The 21,260-nt window shown below is 45.1% G+C and overlaps 2 protein-coding genes across 3 annotated transcripts; one reads left to right on the forward strand and one right to left on the reverse strand.

Annotated features, from left to right (window-relative positions):
* Positions 1-2,428, forward strand: and4 (actinodin4). Its single transcript, XM_084133749.1, has 4 exons — positions 1-48; positions 206-250; positions 861-1,012; positions 1,618-2,428. Exons 1-4 carry the CDS (start codon positions 3-5, stop codon positions 2,296-2,298), a joined length of 924 nt encoding a protein of 307 aa, XP_083989875.1. The 5' UTR covers positions 1-2; the 3' UTR covers positions 2,299-2,428.
* A 666-nt stretch (positions 2,429-3,094) lies between these two features.
* cops6 (COP9 signalosome subunit 6) lies at positions 3,095-21,260 on the reverse strand. Of its 2 annotated transcripts, none has more exons than XM_084133440.1 (11): positions 21,097-21,260; positions 20,192-20,344; positions 19,145-19,270; positions 18,865-18,996; positions 15,602-15,690; positions 15,462-15,524; positions 7,225-7,272; positions 6,477-6,591; positions 6,292-6,384; positions 6,058-6,158; positions 3,095-3,448 (listed from the first exon to the last, which is right to left on the reverse strand). In XM_084133440.1, the coding sequence occupies exons 2-11, from the start codon at positions 20,256-20,258 to the stop codon at positions 3,308-3,310; spliced, it is 975 nt and encodes a 324-aa protein (XP_083989566.1). In that variant the 5' UTR covers positions 20,259-20,344; positions 21,097-21,260; the 3' UTR covers positions 3,095-3,307. The 2 variants fall into 2 exon arrangements, with proteins under 2 accessions (XP_083989566.1, XP_083989565.1); XM_084133439.1 differs by lacking the exon at positions 21,097-21,260 and adding an exon at positions 20,602-20,782 and having other exon boundaries at positions 20,192-20,392.

Here is a 21,260-nt window from a genome sequence, read left to right on the forward strand (position 1 = left end):
TGATGTCTGCGGTGAAACTGCTGTCTGTGTTCTTCTGCCTCTTGCCATGTGAGTTTCTATTCTATTCTATTCTATTCTATTCTATTCTATTCTATTCACTCTCATGCTTTAATCATGTGTCGTGTATTATTTATCAATATAAGCAAAACAATTTGTGTACATATTTTTAATTTCTCGTGAAGGTGAATTGTTCAAATGTTTCCAGGTCAGCTTGAGGCAAAATCCCTGATGAACGTCCTCAGACCGGCAGGTGAAGAGCTTTACACTCGCATCTAAACATGGGTGATGGGTTAAATGTCTGGAATGATGGAAGTTCCTCTGGGTTTCGTCTCTCAGAGCTGTAACACACACACACACACACACACACACACACACAGAGACACACACACACACACACACACACACACACACACACAGAAGGGCACACACAGTAGATTGCTTAATAAAAAAAGTAGTTTTAGACAAAAGAAAATACCATATACTGTTCCTTTTGGTGTAAATGTACAATAAGTCAATACAGTGGAAAATAATGTATTAAATTTAAAGGGAAAATACATGCAATTTTTCTGAAAAGTACAGTAGAAATTATTTTGTACAGATAAAAATTATGAATTATCTTCTACTTGTTGCGAACTGTTTTATTTCATAGGAAGATACAGAAAAACGATTTTTATGATTCATCTTTGTGTGTGTGTGTGTGTGTGTGTCTCTGTGTGTGTGTCTCTGTGTGTGTATGTGTGTGTGTGTGTCTCTGTGTGTGTGTCTGTGTGTGTGTGTGTGTCTCTGTGTGTGTGTCTGTGTGTGTGTCTCTCTGTGTGTGTGTGTGTGTGTGTGTGTCTCTGTGTGTGTGTGTGTTCTAGATGTTTCTTCAGTCAGCATCGACTCCGACAAGGCGAATGAGTTCCTGTCCGGCTCTCGGCCCAGACGCAGCGCTGATCCCCGCTGGCACCGGCAGACTCCAGACTTCCAGGCGTATTACCGATATTACAGCAGCATCGGACACACCGAGGGCGTAAGACGCTTCACACACACACACACACACACACACACACACACACACACACACACACACACACAGATGCTTCACACACACACACACACACACACACACGCTTCTCACACACACACACAGATGGTTCACACACACACACACACACACACACACACACACACACACAGAGACACACACACACACAAATGGTTCACACACACACACACACACACACACACACACGCTTCACACACATACATACACACGCACACACACACACACATGCTTCACAAGATGACAGACAAACCCTAACTAAATATATGATTGTGCTGTGCTATAGATTCAGTAATGAAACACTACAGGAGAGACGTGTTCCTGATATATACAGTAGTGAACATTACAAGTGGATCAAACCCTTTCATCAGAGTTATACATGAATTTTGAACAATAGCCGTTCTTGTCTTAAGATGTACTTTGATGAACTTTTTTGATCCACTTTAAATGTTGACTACTGTATTTTAATGCGTATTTATTTTCACACTCAGTATATATTTTATCTTTATATATGAAAATATAAAGCTATCCCTCAAGATTACAACCACTCTATCCCATGTGTATTCCCGCAGCTGTACGAGATCGACCGGATCCGGATGCTGTACCAGCAGATGAGGCACCTGGAGCACGTCTACGGGCCCAACGCCGCCCAGTACCAGAGCAAACTGGGCCTTCCGGTTCTCCCACCGCTTCCCAGGTGCGACCCTGCCAAAGACAAGGGGTGTAAGCAGGCTCCGCCCCCGGCCCCAGTTAAGGGCGTAGCTCCGCCCCCAGCCCAAGTTAAGGGCGTGGCTCCGCCCCTCGCTCAGGCTGATGTGGTGTATCTGTGCAACAGTAAAGACCCGCTGTGTAAACCACACATCGTCTACATGCCCACCGGAGCCGTGCCGGTGCTGTGCGACCCACGCTACCACTCCACCTGCCGGCTGGAGACCCCGCCCCCGGCCCCGCCCCCCTCCAGAACACCTGAGCTAGCCCCGCCCCCTCCTCCTGCCCCCATGCTCTACAAGGCCATGGAGTTCGATTGCGACCCGTACTGGGACCCCGACTGCCTGATCGACCACCCTCCGCGGCCCGTGAAGGGGAAGGTTCTGGTTCCGGCTCCAGTTCTGGAGGAGGATGATCCGGATCCGATTCCCGTCAGCAAGAAACACCCGCATCCGTATTATTACTCCAACCCTCATCCCTACAACTACCGGTCTGAGCTCTACGACCCGCTCCGACACGCCTATCCTTCAGCCGACAGCGCATAGAGCCGACACTGTTTCATTTCATTGTGTGTTTCATGCTTCATAATTCATGTTCAGAAACATCAATAAAACAGTTTGAAGTGGACTGAATGGTTTTGTCCTGGATCAGTTGTGTTTTAGGAAGCAGACGCTCGTGAAGCTTCACACTGAGAGGCTCTGCTAACAGCAGCAGATTTCAGATCATTAGCTTTACCTTCACAGCTGTTAGTGTTTAAAGAGGTTTTACAGATGCTGAGCGAGCATAAGAAACGCAATAAACACACACACACACACTCACTCAAACACACTCACACTCTCCGTCTCACTCACTTACACACATTCACACAGTCTATTAACTCTTGTGATGTTTGTACGAACGGTACGGTGCAGCTTATTAACATTTCTTTATAAATCTAACGCGTAAATCAGTAGATTTTGCGTTAATCTCATTTTAACTTATTAAAAATGAAGACTTCTGTTTGGAACTTGATTTGTCCCCCTGACCTGGTAACAGCTCACAAAATAGCACTTTCATCTGGGAAATATTTTTTAATATTTATCAAACACTACATTGTTAAAATGAATATCTAGGTGGTTTGCTTTAAAACTCTGATCTCCTTCTGGAAACGTGTAACGGCTGTTGGTCTCGTGGGTTAAAGTGTGTGTTGGACACGAGCAGTGATCTACAGACGCTCATCTAAGGAGCATTAGCGATACAGATGTTTTGTAAACTGCTCTGAAAGAATCTGTATCAGAAATAAACCCGACTCGAGGGTTGCGTCTCATATCTGGACATGCACAGGTAATGATAAACACAGTCTCGCACAAAAACATCATGTTTATTTGTCAAACAGCAGGAACAGTCAGAGAGAGCAGAGAATATGATGAGAGAGAGAAAAGAGAATATGATGAGTGAGAGAAAAGAGAATATGATGGGAGAGAGAGCAGAGGGTATGATGGGAGAGAGAGCAGAGGGTATGATGGGAGAGAGAGCAGAGGGTATGATGGGAGAGAGAGCAGGCGACGGAGTGTTTCAGAAGAACAGGCCTCTCATGCGCCGGCCGATGCCCTGACGGTCGTACAGGACGTTGAACTTGTTGATGAACTGATTCATGCTGTTGCAGGTTTTGGTGATGGATCCCAGATACGCCATCAGACCCACGTCATTACATTGCTGAGGACACACACACACAGATCAGACAACAGTACTTCAGTCACAGTGTGTGAATGTAATTCATCTGATCAAGCGTCTGAAGAGTTTGTGTGTGTGTGTGTGTGTGTGAGTGAGAGTATGAGTATGTGTGTGACTGAGCGTGTGACTATGAGCGTGAGTGAATATGGGTGTGACTATGAGTGTGTGTGTGTGTGTGAGAGAGAGAGAGTGTGTATGTGTGTGAGAGAGTGTGAGTATGTGCGTGAGTATGAGTGTGAGAGTGAGTGTGTGAGTGTAAGCATGAGTGAGTGAGTATGAGAGTGAGTATGAGTGTGAGTGAGTGTGAGTATGAGTTTGAGTATGAGTGAGTATGAGTGATTATGAGTGAGTATGAGTGAGTAAGTATGAGTGAGTATGAGTGTGAGTATGAGTGATTATGAGTGAGTGTGAGTATGAGTGATTATGAGTGAGTATGAGTGTGAGTGTGAGTATGAGTGAGTGAGTGTGAGTGAGTATGAGTGTGAGTGTGAGTATGAGTGTGAGTGTGAGTATGAGTGAGTGTGAGTATGAGTGAGTGTGAGTATGAGTGTGAGTATGAGTGAGTGTGAGTATGAGTGAGTGTGAGTATGAGTGTGAGCATGAGTATGAGTGTGAGCATGAGTGTGAGTGAGTATGAGTGTGAGTATGAGTGAGTATGAGTATGAGTGAGTGTGAGTATGAGTGTGTATGAGTAAGTATGTGTGAGTGATTATGAGTGAGTATGAGTGTGAGTATGAGTGAGTATAAGTGAGTATGAGTGAGTGAGAGTATGAGTGAGAGTATGAGTAAGAGTGAGTATGAGTAGGAGTATGAGTGTGAGTGCGAGTATGAGTGATTATGAGTGTGAGTATGAGTGTGAGTGAGTATGAGTGCGAGTATGAGTAAGTATGAGTGTGAGTATGAGTGAGTATGAGTGCAAGTGCGAGTATGGGTATGAGTGATTATGAGTGAGTATGAGTGTAAGTATGAGTGCGAGTATGAGTGAGTATGGGTATGAGTGTGAGTATGAGTATGAGTGTGAGTGTGAGTGAGTATGAGTGAGTATGAGTGAGTATGAGTGTGAGTATGAGTGTGAGTGTCAGTATGAGTGTGAGTGTGAGTATGAGTGTGAGTATGAGTGAGTATGAGTGCAAGTGCGAGTATGGGTATGAGTGATTATGAGTGAGTATGAGTGTAAGTATGAGTGCGAGTATGAGTGAGTATGGGTATGAGTGTGAGTATGAGTATGAGTATGAGTGTGAGTGTGAGTGTGAGTGTGAGTGTGAGTGAGTATGAGTGAGTATGAGTGTGAGTATGAGTGTCAGTATGAGTGTGAGTGTGAGTATGAGTGAGTGTGAGTATGAGTATGAGTATGAGTGTGAGTGTGAGTGTGAGTATGAGTGTGAGTATGAGTATGAGTGAATATGAGTGTGAGTATGAGTGTGAGTGTGAGTAAGTATGAGTGTGAGTATGAGTGAGTATGAGTGCAAGTGCGAGTATGGGTATGAGTGATTATGAGTGAGTATGAGTGTAAGTATGAGTGCGAGTATGAGTGAGTATGGGTATGAGTGTGAGTGTGAGTATGAGTATGAGTGTGAGTGAGTATGAGTGAGTATGAGTGAGTATGAGTGTGAGTATGAGTATGAGTGTGAGTGTCAGTATGAGTGTGAGTGTGAGTATGAGTGTGAGTATGAGTGAGTGTGAGTATGAGTGTGAGTGTGAGTGAGTGTGAGTGTGAGTATGAGTATGAGTATGAGTGTGAGTGTGAGTGTGAGTGTGAGTATGAGTGTGAGTGTGAGTGTCAGTATGAGTGTGAGTATGAGTATGAGTGTGAGTGTGAGTATGAGTGTGAGTGTCAGTATGAGTGTGAGTGTGAGTATGAGTGTGAGTATGAGTGAGTGTGAGTGTGAGTATGAGTGTGAGTGTGAGTGTGAGTATGAGTATGAGTGAGTATGAGTGTGAGTGTGAGTGTGAGTATGAGTGTGAGTGTGAGTGTGAGTATGAGTGTGAGTGTGAGTATGAGTATGAGTATGAGTGAGTATGAGTGCGAGTATGAGTGAGTATGGGTATGAGTGTGAGTGTGAGTGTGAGTGTGAGTATGAGTATGAGTGTGAGTGTGAGTGTGAGTGTGAGTGAGTATGAGTGAGTATGAGTATGAGTGTGAGTGTCAGTATGAGTATGAGTGTGAGTGTGAGTGTGAGTATGAGTATGAGTATGAGTATGAGTATGAGTGAGTATGAGTGAATATGAGTGAATATGAGTGTGAGTATGAGTGTGAGTGTGAGTGTGAGTATGAGTATGAGTATGAGTGTGAGTGTGAGTGTGAGTATGAGTATGAGTGAGTATGAGTGAATATGAGTGAATATGAGTGTGAGTGTGAGTGTGAGTGTGAGTATGAGTGTGAGTGTGAGTGTGAGTGTGAGTATGAGTATGAGTATGAGTATGAGTATGAGTGAGTATGAGTGAGTATGAGTGTGAGTGAGTATGAGTATGAGTGAGAGTGAGAATGTGAGTGTGTGACAGTGTGTGCGAGTATGAGTGTGAATGTTTATATGAGTGTGTGAGTGTGAGTATGAGTATGTGTGTGAGAGTGTGTTTTTGTGTACACTTACATCATAGAAGTCGGTCTTGAACTTGTGTGTGTTAAGAACAGGCAGACGGTGACACAGAGCGTTTGCCTCCCGCAGGATCTCGTGATTAAACGGGACTTCACCTAACACACACACACACACACACACACACACACACACAGCAAAGAGTTTGTGACTGTAGATGACAGTTTAAGATGTGTTGTCAGATGTGTGTGTGTGTGTGTGTGTGTGTGTGTGTGTGTGTGTAAAACTCACCTGCCTGAACGGCTTTGACATACTCCAGAATGACCCTCACGCGGCTGTGCAGCATCTTTATAGCGCTGTGCTGAGCGATCAGATGCTCCGCCACTGAAACACACACAGACAACAATCACTCACATGATCTGTAGTGTGACTCTGTGTGTGTGTGTGAGAGTGAGTGAATCTGTGTGTGTGTGTACCTGTAGAGTTTTCTCCTGATCCTGTGGTCGTCATCCTTGCGACATGATCGACTCCGATGCGTTCGGCCTCTTCTGTCGCCAGTGTATACGGCAGTTCAGCGAACAGCATCGTCGCCTAGCGAGATCAACACAGGTAATAAACAACAGGACAAAAGCTCATGACCTCTGACCTCCAAACTAAAGAGGTTTTCAGATGAGCTGTGATCATCATTTGAAGGATCTGATCACGGCACACAACATTTACACAGACGTTTACTGAACCTCAATATTGCAACTCATGACAGTCATAAGCTCCATAAAGTTAACATAAAATCAAAATGGACAATTTATTTGTAAATGTTTATGAGTGCACATTATCATTATTGTGTTAATAATCTTGAATCAGAATAAGTTCCTCTTGCAGCGTCTCTTCCTCTTGCAGCGTCTCTTCTCTTCTCTGATGATGTGGGCGGGGCAACCTGTCACTCACATGAGATCAGCCAACAGCAAATCACAACCATCCAATCAATTCCCCACAGACACAATCAAGCCCCGCCCACATTTGTTCTTGTTCCAGAAGCGTTTCACTCAATATACGACACAATAGAGGAGAGAAGACCAGCACAACTTTAACACAAACATTGATCTCTAGAGCATAATTGAAGGTACATGAACATATAGAAACATTTGCACATTCTTGTTCATTAAGTTCTAAGTTAAAAATGATGCGATCAAGACCACAAACACAACTACACACAGACACACTCACCTCTCCACTGATGATGTCAATCACAGACTCAAACACGCTGACTGGCAACTGCACAGAATGGGTCAAAGGTCAGGATTCAGAAACACATTCTGTGTGTGTGTGTGTGTATGTATGTGTGAGTGTGACTGTGTGTGAGTATGAGTATAAGTGAGTATGAGTATGAGTGTGAGTGTGAGTATGAGTATAAGTGAGTGTGAGTATGAGTATGGTGTGTGTGAGTGTGAGCGTGAGTATGAGTATGGTGTGAGGGAGTATGAGTATGGTGTGTGTGTGAGTGAGTATGAGTATGGTGTGAGTATGGTGTGAGTGAGTATGAGTATGGTGTGAGTGAGTGAGTATGAGTGTGTGTGAGCATGAGTATGAGTATGGTGTGAGTGTGAGCATGAGTATGAATGTAAGAGTGTGAGTATGAGTGAGTGTGAGTATGAGTGAGTATGGTGTGAGTGAGTATGAGTGTGAGTGTGAGAATGATTGTGAGTGAGTATGAGTGAGTTGAGCGTGAGTATGAGTGAGTATGATTATGAGTGTGAGTATCAGTGTGAGTGTGGTATGAGTATGGTGTGAGTATGAGTATGAGTATGGTGTGATTGAATGTGAGTATGGTGTGAGTGAGTATGAGTGTGAGTATGGTGTGAGCATGAGTGTGTAAGAGAGTATGAGTGTGTGAGTATGAGTGTTAGTATGAGTATGGTGTGAGTGAGTATGAGTATGGTGTGAGCATGAGTGTGTAAGAGAGTATGAGTGTGTGAGTATGAGTATGAGTGTGAGTATGGTGTGAATGTGAGTATGGTGTGAGTATGAGTGTGAGCATGAGTATGAGTGTGAGTATGAGTATGGTGTGTGGGAGTATGAGTATGGTGTGAGGGAGTATGAGTATGGTGTGTGGGAGTATGAGTGTGGTGTGAGTGAGTATGAGTGTGAGCATGAGTGTGAGTGAGTGTGAGTATGGTGTGAGTGAGTATGAGTGTGAGCGTGAGTATGGTGTGAGTGAGTATGAGTGTGAGCATGAGTGTGAGTATGGTGTGAGTGAGTGTGAGTATGGTGTGAGTGAGTATGAGTGTGAGCGTGAGTATGGTGTGAGTGAGTATGAGTGTGAGCGTAGGGCTGGGCGATAATTCGATCTCGATACGGGATCGCGATAAAATTCTGAACGATTTCGATAATATGCTTGGGACATATTATTCGATATCACATGAAAAACTAAGCGCAACAGTATCTGCCGGCTGCCGTATGCCGACACGCCCACTTCTCAGCGAGCAGCGTGGCTACAGTAAACAGAAGGAGACTGAGAGAGAGGGAAAAAAGTTGGGAAAAGCATAAAAAAATGAGCGAAACTGAAGTTGAGGACAGCGAAAATAATGCCGAACGTGAAGGCGACATCACTACATCACTCGAGACCGAAGACGTTGAAAAAAAAGGTAACACGACGTCAATTGTGTGGACGTGGTTTGGATATGGCAAAAGCGACCATGAGCAGGCGAAGCCGGTCTGCAAAATATGCCGGCGGTTGGTACCAGCCAGGACGGGGAATACAACAAATCTTTTCCATCACCTGAGACGGCACCACCCCAGTAATTACTCTGAAAGTGTGACTCTGCGGGCTCAAGCTGGCACGACACCACACACACAGCCAAGCAAGACCACCACGTCGCCTGTTAGCATCGCTAGCGGGAGCGGCTCTTTTAAACAACAATCCATCCAGTCGTGCTTTGCAGCCATTGCCCCGTATGAAAAAAAACAAAGCGGAGCAAAAATATAACGAGCGCTATTACTTATTGCCTCGCTAAAGATATGATGCCCCTGAGCACGGTGGAAAAAGACGGCTTCAGGAAACTGATCAAAGTGTTAGACCCCAGGTACGAGCTCCCTGGTAGAAAATACTTTTCTCAGACGGCGCTGCCACAGCTTTATGATGAATGCCGTCGTAAGCTGGAAATTCATCTGAAGGATGTAAAACACTTTGCCACTACCACCGATCTTTGGTCTAGCCGCACATCCGAGCCTTATATGAGTCTCACAATTCATTTCATTGACGAGGAGTGGGCTCTACACAGCAAATGTTTACAGACAGTATACTTTCCAGAGGACCATACTGGGGAAATCATCAGCCAGGGGCTGGAGGATGCACTCAAATCCTGGGGCCTTAGGGAAGACCGACAGGTGTGCATCACAACAGACAATGGGGCAAACATTGTCAAGGCTGTTTCCCTCAAAGGCTGGCCTCGGCTGCAGTGCTTTGGTCATCGGCTGCACCTTGCCATTGGTAAGTTCATGATGATCTAACGTTATATTATATTAAAAAAAAGTTCATGATGATATCAAAGGAAAGACTTATGCCAACATTAATTTTTCAGCTCTAATAATAGCTCAGTGTAATGATTCTTATACACTGTTGCCCATAAAGTTGGAATAAAATGTATATTTTTTACCTCTTCTCATGAAATGATTGTGACAATGAGATTTATTCTTGATAAAGTATATATTCTTAAAACTGGTAACTGGGACTCAGTCAGTAGCCTATGTAATTATTGTACCTGGTTAAAGGTAATTACTGATGTGTATAAATTGGAATAAAAATAGGAATGTGTCTGAAAACAAAATTATTTCAACTTTAATGGTAACAGTGTACATTCTACATGCCTCAATAAACCAATGTACAGGCTATCACTTGATAACAATTGATACTGATAGGTGATAATTCAATTATTATAACATTTTGCATCTAAGATATATTTGAATTAAGAGTTTATTGAATCACTGTACTCAACTTAAATTGAGGAAAAATATGTTTATGTGTGTAGTCTAATTGATTTTCATATCAAGGATGTCATGGCAATATTATGATTTATTATAATAAGACAGAAACTAATTTTAAATAATACTTACCTTTTTTTTATCTACAGAGCGAAGTGTGAGAGACAAGAGAATAGAGAAAGCCATGGGTGTGTGCAAAAAAGTGGTTGGTGCTTTCTCATTCTCATGGAAGAAGAAAAAAGAACTAGCAGCTACACAAAAGGAGCTCGACCTACCCAAGCACCGGCTGATAACAGAATCACCTACCAGGTGGGGTTCTCGCCATGCAATGATAGCACGAATACTGGAGCAGGAGAAGGCCATTTCAAAGGTTTTATCTGCTGATAGAAAAACAAGGCACCTGGCTCCCTCATGGCAAGACATTGAGGTCTTGGAGTCCATACACAAGGCCCTTAATCCACTTGTTGAGTTCACTGATGCCCTCTCTGGTGAAGCACATGTCAGTGTCTCTTGTGTGAAACCTGTCCTACAGCTCTTCAATACGGAGGTCATGAAGCCAGGAGAGGATGACACAGAGCTAACTAAGGCCATCAAAACTACTATCACCACATATTTGAATGAAAAATATGATGATGCTGCCACTGATGACCTCCTTAACATGGCATCCCTTGTTGATCCTCGGTTCAAGACACGCTACATCCAAGATGACAAGGTAGAGGCTGTGAAATCCAGAGCTGTGGCACAGATCCTGGGTGACTGTCAGAGCACACCGCAGTCTACTCTCACACACAGATTGGGCGGAGGCGAGGCAGATGCTACAGCTTCAGCTCCACCAGCCAAAATGCAGAGGAAGACACTGGGCAGCTTTTTCAAGAAGTCATACTCTGTTTCTACCTCTAGTCTAACAGATGAGCAGGATGTTGAGGCTGAACTGAACAGTTACCTGCTAGCTCCAGAAGCAGACAGTGAGACAAACCCCCTGGCATGGTGGAAAACCCACTTCACATCATACCCCAGAGTGAGCTTCCTGGCAAAGCGGTATCTATGTATTCCTGCCACCAGCTCACCCTCTGAGCGTGCTTTTAGTACAAGTGGCAATATTGTGTCCTGCCATAGAGCAGCTTTAAAGCCAGATGTGGTGGACAGACTTGTCTTTCTTGCCAAAAACCTATAATGGGGTAAATGATGTTCACTAGTGCACAAGATGTAGAGGGCTGGGCGATATATCACATGACATTGTTAGGCACATCTCGTCAGTAAAGCCGGTTCCTTGATTAGTAGTAAATTGCCGTTACCTGCTTTCAGATGGAGCGGCATTTACAACACAGAGCCGTAGTTAACTGACAAGCTGAGCCATATTACATTAATTATCACGGACGTATCACCTGAAAGCAGGTAACGGCAATTTACTACTAATCAAGGAACCGGCTTTACTGACGAGATGTGCCTAACAATGTCATGTGATATATCGCCCAGCCCTTGGTTTACTATGTTTACATATTTGTGCAATTTTGGCTCAGATTTCATTCTACTTATAAAACAATTCTAGAGATCTACCTTAATCTTTCAGGTAGTATTTGTGCCAGGGCCATGTTTACTCTTTTTGTACTTGAGATGTTCACTGTCCAGCCAAAGCAATTTGATGTGATAGTTGTCACAGCTGTTAGTTTATATACAATGTTTCAATAAGTAAAAGTTTGTATTATTGTATAAAGGGAGATGACTCATGTTTGCAATTACAAATGATGTGCACACTGCACAACCTTTTATTTTTGCATTTTTCAATACCTCCAAAAAATCTCTGGGAGGTAAACCAGTATAATAGTATTATAGTGGTTTACTTTTTGCATTTATTTTGTCTTTGTTTAGCACTTGAATGTGTCAGAGGTTGTGACCCACATGTTTACTTAGTTTGGTTCTGTGCTGCCTCTACAAATATTTGAGATTATTATTATTTAATAATTGTGTTTTAACTAAGTTGTTTAAATAAGTTGTTGTTTACAAAATCAAAAAATGTAAAATATATTGAAAAGTGACCACTGACCAGTCACTTACTAGTTTGCACTTGTTTGAAAGCATATAAAACTCTGTATGAGCGAAAGAGCGCTGCTCTGAATCTTCTTTTGCCTGTTGTGGGCCCTGCTACTCTCTTGACCATGGGAAAGATTCATACAATGTGGGAGTGTAATGTGAATCCTTTGGCTGCATGAAGACCTTAACAAAAATATTTTGTGCTCATTATTGAAAGGCATATTGTTTAATTTTTTATGTTATTAAACTTTATTCTAAAGTTTCAGTGAATCTCTTGTTTCTTCAAGCTTCAGGATGTCCCTTACACTGGCAGCATCTGCAAAAACTACATATCGTGATAAGAATCGAGATCGATCAATATGGAAAAACATATCGTGATAAAAAAAAATTCCATATCGCCCAGCCCTATGTGAGCGTGAGCATGAGTGTGAGTATGGTGTGAGTGAGTGTGAGTATGGTGTGAGTGAGTATGAGCGTGAGCATGAGTGTGAGTATGGTGTGAGTGAGTGTGAGTATGGTGTGAGTGAGTATGAGCGTGAGCATGAGTGTGAGTATGGTGTGAGTGAGTGTGAGTATGGTGTGAGTGAGTGTGAGTATGGTGTGAGTGAGTGTGAGTATGGTGTGAGTGAGTATGAGCGTGAGTATTGCAGACTAACTTTTTTTTTATACATGCCATGGGATTAATCAATGCATGCTGATGAATGATGTATAATAATAATAATTAATCTGCATACCCTAGATTTGCACTGATGTAACAAGACTGACAGTGACACAATAAGACCTCATGTTAGCAAAATGTTTTAATCTTTTAACTCTTAAAAAAAAACTATTAAAAAACATGTATGTTCTTTAATGTTTGATTATAATTTTACTGTCTTCACATAGGGATGGGATTTGATAAAATTTTATCAATAATAATGCCACTGACGATTCTGATTATCGATCCAATTCTTTAACGATTCTCTTATCGATTCTTGATAGCACTGTGTGGAAAAATGTTTAAAATGCTTTTTAAAAAAAAGTGGTTTTATTTATTTTAAAGTTTAAGCTTGAGTTAGCAAACTGTACTTTTTATTTAATTTATGTCATAAATAGAACCTTATTGTAAAGTGTTACTGATTAGTTACACACCGATTCAGACGTCTCCTGAGTTCACTGTTGGAAAGATCAGTTGTTTTAACCATTCATTAAAATGAATCGGTTCAAAGGAGTCATTAGTTCGCGAATTGGACGTGTCGTGCGCGTTGTGTGATTATCCCAGCAGTTAGGACATGGACATCCAAGATTTGTGTCAACATAGAAAACATTTCATCACTGTATAGTTTTATTTCGTTTAATTAAAGTGTTGTTTTATGTCAGCTGAATGTCCGGAACGCTTTTCAGAGAAGATAAGGAAACTTATTTAGCACAATTCACACCCAGCAGTAATTCAGGGGAAAAAAAATCTCTGAATGCTCCACACGAAACTTTGGTCTTCCGACCTTTTACCACCGTGTCGATTTATTTTGATTAATATGTGCGAGGGAGAGAGAGCAACACAGCGCCTAGTTTGGAGACGGTGAAGTCGTTTACACAGAGAGTGCGCGCGCGCGACCGGCTCTCTCTCACTCTCTCTCCCTGGTCGTTATTTTAGTTAAAACATGCGCCCTGTCACAAACGTAGCCGTTCATCTACATTATTCACCGATCAAATAAGACTTTGGCGGGCGCTAAAACAAGTTCAATGCAGAAAAATTCATGCGTGAGTTTCCATTAGACTCGCACGGTAACTTAGCCAGGCAAATGGCGAGCTCAGCTGTTGTTGACGCTGTGTGTGTGCTTCAAGATTATGACGCAAGTGCTAAGATTCCAATTGGCCAAGAGAAAAAGTGCTAAGATTCCGATTGGCCCAGAGAAATGTAAATTATAAGAATTATCCAATAATGTTTCGCAATTCTAGCCTGCATGGCAGTTACTGTGAGAAACAATGGGAGAAAAGTATGGTGTGAGTGAGTATGAGTATGGTGTGAGTGAGTATGAGCGTGAGCATGAGTATGAGTATGGTGTGAGGGAGTATGAGTATGGTGTGAGTGAGTATGAGCGTGAGCATGAGTGTGAGTATGGTGTGAGGGAGTATGAGTATGGTGTGAGTGAGTATGAGCGTGAGCATGAGTATGAGTATGGTGTGAGGGAGTATGAGTATGAGCGTGAGCATGAGTGTGAGTATGGTGTGAGGGAGTATGAGTATGGTGTGAGTGAGTATGAGCGTGAGCATGAGTATGCGTATGGTGTGAGGGAGTATGAGTATGAGCGTGAGCATGAGTGTGAGTATGGTGTGAGGGAGTATGAGTATGGTGTGAGTGAGTATGAGCGTGAGCATGAGTATGAGTATGAGTATGGTGTGAGGGAGTATGAGTATGGTGTGAGTGAGTATGAGCGTGAGCATGAGTGTGAGTATGGTGTGAGTGAGTGTGAGTATGGTGTGAGGGAGTATGAGTATGGTGTGAGTGAGTGTGAGTATGGTGTGAGGGAGTATGAGTATGGTGTGAGTGAGTATGAGCGTGAGCATGAGTGTGAGTATGGTGTGAGGGAGTATGAGTATGGTGTGAGGGAGTATGAGCGTGAGCATGAGTGTGAGTATGGTGTGAGGGAGTATGAGTATGGTGTGAGTGAGTATGAGCGTGAGCATGAGTATGAGTATGGTGTGAGGGAGTATGAGTATGGTGTGAGGGAGTATGAGTATGGTGTGAGTGAGTGTGAGTATGGTGTGAGTGAGTGTGAGTATGGTGTGAGGGAGTATGAGTATGGTGTGAGTGAGTGTGAGTATGGTGTGAGTGAGTGTGAGTATGGTGTGAGTGAGTATGAGCGTGAGCATGAGTATGAGTATGGTGTGAGTGAGTGTGAGTGAGTATGAGTATGGTGTGAGTGAGTATGAGCGTGAGCATGAGTATGAGTATGGTGTGAGGGAGTATGAGTATGGTGTGAGGGAGTATGAGTATGGTGTGAGGGAGTATGAGTATGGTGTGAGTGAGTGTGAGTATGGTGTGAGGGAGTATGAGTATGGTGTGAGTGAGTGTGAGTATGGTGTGAGTGAGTGTGAGTATGGTGTGAGTGAGTATGAGCGTGAGCATGAGTATGAGTATGGTGTGAGTGAGTGTGAGTGAGTATGAGTATGGTGTGAGTGAGTATGAGCGTGAGCATGAGTGTGAGTATGGTGTGAGTGAGTGTGAGTATGGTGTGAGTGAGTATGAGCGTGAGCATGAGTGTGAGTATGGTGTGAGTGAGTGTGAGTATGGTGTGAGTGAGTATGAGCGTGAGCATGAGTGTGAGTATGGTGTGAGTGAGTGTGAGTGAGTATGAGTGAGTTGAGTGTGTGAGTTTGTGACTGTGTGTGTGTGTGAGTATGAATGTGAGTGTATATGTGTGAGTGTGTGTGTGAGAGAGAGTGTGTGTGTGTGTGTGTGTGTGACTCACGTCAGTGTGTTTGGTCATGGGGTTAAGCTTCAGAAACAGCGGACTCTCGATGATCTCACACACCTACAAAAACACACACACATTTTCAGTATGATACAACACATATTGATGGGAGGTGCTTCGTCTGCAGCTCCACCCACCTGCTTATGAATGTGGATATCTGATTGGTCAGGAGCGCCACCAGTCGTGTACCAGCCCAGAAACTCCATGTCCTTAAAAACCTGCTTGACTGAAAGAGGAAAAACAGCGTCACTAATACACACACACTCATACTCAAACACACTCACTCATACTCTCTCACACTAATACTCATGATTGTGTGTGAGTATGTGTGAGTGTAGGAGAGTTGTCAGAAATGTAAAAAAATTGTGCCGCTTTGAGCGCTGAGTGGAATCATAAACGCCTCTGATTGGCCGATGTGTTCACCCGCTCTTCAGATCTGTCTGTGATTGGCTACAATGATCAGCGCTTCAAAAACATGTTGTATACATTTACACAGACACACACACACAGGCGAGCGCTTGCACAGACACACACACACAGGCGAGCGCTTGCACAGACACACACACACACACAGGCGAGCGCTTGCACAGACACACACACACACACAGGCGAACGCTTGCACACACACACACACAGGCGAGCGCTTGCACAGACACACACACACAGGCGAGCGCTTGCACAGACACACACACACACACAGGCGAGCGCTTGCACAGACAAACACACACACAGGCGAGCACTTGCACAGACACACACACACACAAGCGCGAGCGCTTGCACAGACACACACACACACACAGGCGCGAGCGCTTGCACAGACACACACACAGGCGAGCGCTTGCACAGACACAGACACACACACACACACACAGGCGCGAGCGCTTGCACAGACACACACACACACACAGGCGCGAGCGCTTGCACAGACACACACACACAGGCGAGCACTTGCACAGACACACACACACACACACAGGCGCGAGCGCTTGCACAGACACACACACACACAGGCGCGAGCGCTTGCACAGACACACACACACACACAGGCGCGAGCGCTTGCACAGACACACACACACACAGGCGCGAGCGCTTGCACAGACACACACACACACAGGCGCGAGCGCTTGCACAGACACACACACACACACAGGCGCTTGCACAGACACACACACACACACAGGCGCGAGCGCTTGCACAGACACACACACAGGCGAGCGCTTGCACAGACACAGACACACACACACAGGCGCGAGCACTTGCACAGACACACACACACACACACAGGCGCGAGCGCTTGCACAGACACACACACACACACACACAGGCGCGAGCGCTTGCACAGACACACACACACAGGCGAGCACTTGCACAGACACACACACACACACACAGGCGCGAGCGCTTGCACAGACACACACACACACAGGCGCGAGCGCTTGCACAGACACACACACACAGGCGCGAGCGCTTGCACAGACACACACACACACAGGCGCGAGCGCTTGCACAGACACACACACACACACAGGCGCGAGCGCTTGCACAGACACACACACAGGCGAGCGCTTGCACAGACACACACACACACACAGGCGCGAGCGCTTGCACAGACACACACACACAGGCGCGAGCGCTTGCACAGACACACACACACACACAGGCGAGCGCTTGCACAGACACACACACACACACAGGCGCGAGCGCTTGCACAGACACACACACACACACAGGCGCGAGCGCTTGCACAGACACACACACACACACACAGGCGAGCGCTTGCACAGACACACACACACACAGGCGAGCGCTTGCACAGACACACACACACACACACAGGCGCGAGCGCTTGCACAGACACACACACACACACAGGCGAGCGCTTGCACAGACACACACACACACACACACAGGCGAGCGCTTGCACAGACACACACACACACACACAGGCGAGCGCTTGCACAGACACACACACACACACACAGGCGCGAGCGCTTGCACAGACACACACACACACACACAGGCGCGAGCGCTTGCACAGACACACACACACACACAGGCGAGCGCTTGCACAGACACACACACACACACACACAGGCGAGCGCTTGCACAGACACACACACACACACAGGCGAGCGCTTGCACAGACACACACACACACACACAGGCGCGAGCGCTTGCACAGACACACACACAGGCGCGAGCGCTTGCACAGACACACACAGGCGCGAGCGCTTGCACAGACACACACACACACAGGCGCGAGCGCTTGCACAGACACACACACACACACACACACACAGGCGCTTGCACAGACACACACACACACACAGGCGCGAGCGCTTGCACAGACACACACACAGGCGAGCGCTTGCACAGACACAGACACACACACACAGGCGCGAGCACTTGCACAGACACACACACACACACACAGGCGCGAGCGCTTGCACAGACACACACACACACACACACAGGCGCGAGCGCTTGCACAGACACACACACACAGGCGAGCACTTGCACAGACACACACACACAGGCGCGAGCGCTTGCACAGACACACACACACACAGGCGCGAGCGCTTGCACAGACACACACACACAGGCGCGAGCGCTTGCACAGACACACACACACACAGGCGCGAGCGCTTGCACAGACACACACACACACACAGGCGCGAGCGCTTGCACAGACACACACACAGGCGAGCGCTTGCACAGACACACACACACACACAGGCGAGCGCTTGCACAGACACACACACACACACACAGGCGCGAGCGCTTGCACAGACACACACACACAGGCGCGAGCGCTTGCACAGACACACACACACACACAGGCGAGCGCTTGCACAGACACACACACACACACAGGCGCGAGCGCTTGCACAGACACACACACACACACAGGCGCGAGCGCTTGCACAGACACACACACACACAGGCGAGCGCTTGCACAGACACACACACACACACACAGGCGCGAGCGCTTGCACAGACACACACACACACACAGGCGAGCGCTTGCACAGACACACACACACACACACACAGGCGAGCGCTTGCACAGACACACACACACACACACAGGCGAGCGCTTGCACAGACACACACACACACACACAGGCGCGAGCGCTTGCACAGACACACACACACACACACAGGCGAGCGCTTGAAAGCAGGCGTTTATCAGCGGATCGGTCCAGTGTTTTCAAACGCTCCCGTGCGCTGATCATTGTAGCCAATCACAGACATATCTGAAGAGCGGGTGAACACAACGGCCAATCAGAAGCGTTTATGATTCCGCTCAACAGCGCTAAAAGCGGCACAATTTTAAATTTTCAGTACCGAAGTCGGTACTTTTTGACAACCCTAGAGTGTGCGTGTGTGTCATACTCACACTGCTCTTCTTTAGTGTAGTAATACTCTTTATCGATGTGAATTTGATCCTCTGCGGTGTGAAACAGAAGCTCGAATGAATTCATCACCTCAATGTTTCTTCCCTCCTGCTTTCCGATCAGAGCGCCGACAACTACAAACACACACGAAGATAACTCAACGTTACATAATGACAACAAACCAGACTCAGGTCTCATCTTTGTTTTGCATCTGTGAACAGTTTTTACCTTTGAGGACGAGGATTAGACTATGAAGCTCAGCAAACACACACACACACTTACCCTGAATGGCTCGTCCCTCCTGCGAGCGGATCCGGATCCAGTGATCGGAGATGTTCAGGATGACGAGCGGATGCAACGCCACAGACACACTGCCTGTTACACCAGACGCCATCACACTGGGGCTCGCTGCGCGCGCACACACACACACACACACACACACACACACACACACACACGACAATGATTTAAAACCAATCAATAATTTTTGTCTATTACTATATGATGGTTCTGAGAAACTTTCTGATAATTAAAAAACAGGTACCAGTTTATATTAAATGTTTTGAACTGCTATATACTAAGATTTAAACTAATACTTTGATACAATGCAGTTACTGTGTACATGAATGTTTTTATATTGTGATTATATTTTTAAAAAATACCTGCAGCTGTAGTTAATTCCTGTAATTACATATATAATTACACTGTTGACCTTCCCCTAACCCAAGAGTTTTGCAATACAACATCAACACAATAAGTACATTGTACTAACAATTAAATCATTTTTGATGTATGTACATAATAAAGTGTGGCCAAAACGCACCTTCAGCCACAAACATTCTGAAATATCTACAACTTTCTCTTTGTGTCCATTTCATTCATTATATTTAAGTATGACAGATTAATTTATACTGACTGAAATTAAGTCATTCAGATCTTTCATTTGACACGTTTTAATGACTCTAATACTGAAGAATTTCATTTATATCTTCAGATCAATTTGGTCAATAAATACTCCTGAGAACGAGTGTTCAGACGTTTGTTATGAAGTTTAAATGACAGCGTCAAAACCAAAACATCAAGATCTGAGCAACAGACGCGGCCAATCACAGGAGAGACTCCGACCAGGAGGCGGGAGTTATGACGGTTCCTGTCCAATCAGAACCAAGCCCGAGCCTGTGTCATCAGTCAGTAACAGCGCGAGCCTCACAGGCCGTTCTCGGAGATCTGAGATTTCAGTAAAGCTATCGTGTGTGTTGGTTAATGTTCGTGAAGTGAGTCTGTCAATAATGAAGCGCGTTGAGTGAAGCTCGCGAGTGAATTTCTCACCTGTCGCGTCCACCTCCATCCCGCCGCCGTTACTCGCCGCCATTTTGGCTGTCTGACCTCCGCGCATGCGCAGTCACGCTTCTTCTTGTTTGCTGGCTTTCAACAAACCATGTTTGGCGCATTACTGCCACCAACAGCTGGAGCGCACAACGGCTTTAACATGCATTATAAAATAAACATATAAAACATTGGCGGATTATTCTTTAGGTATCAATAAAATTTAAAGGTAAACAATGAGTCCGCACACCAGAAAATGCTCCTTAGCAATTTTAATGATTGCTCACCATGATTGGTGAGCAATCATTAAAATTGCTAAGGAGCATTTTCTGGTGTGCGGACTCATTGTTTACCTTTGCAACTACTTGTCTGCCCAGCACCCAGTTTTATTGTTTTGGATGTGCGTGCTGTACCTTTGAACTCTATCAATAAAATTTAAAACACAACTTTTTGGCTTTGATTATCTTGATTACACACACGGTCACACACACACACACACACTCTGTCACACTCTCTCTCACACACACCCACTCACACTCCTCTCACACACACACACTCACACACTCTCTCTCTCTCTCTCACACACACACACACACACACTCACACTCCTCTCACACACACTCTCTCTCTCTCTCTCTCTCTCTCTCTCTCACACACACACACACACACACACACCCACTCACACTCCTCTCACACACACACTCTCTCTCTCTCTCTCACACACACACACACACACACACAAATATCCCTGTGAGACGTCTAGAACACATTACAGCTTTTACATGACTAAAAAACAGAACTTCAGGTTTTTTGTTATTAAAAACAATCAAGTCCAGCTCAGATGAGAACACAAGCAAAAGTAACGTAATGAATTACATTAAAAGTAAACAAGTAACACAATTACTTACTTTTTGGTGACGCAATATTGTAACAGGCAGAAAGTGTTTATTCTGCAGATCTGTAGTGAAATACAGTGATGGCTTGCAGAGTGCGAATTACCCCACCATAACTGGGGGGTACTGCTCCTTCACTTCCTCTATGACCATCATGGTCCACTACCATATCAATCCCC

Source organism: Abramis brama, assembly GCF_963993115.1.
Source record: "Abramis brama genome assembly, chromosome: 13".
NCBI lineage: Eukaryota > Metazoa > Chordata > Actinopteri > Cypriniformes > Leuciscidae > Abramis > Abramis brama.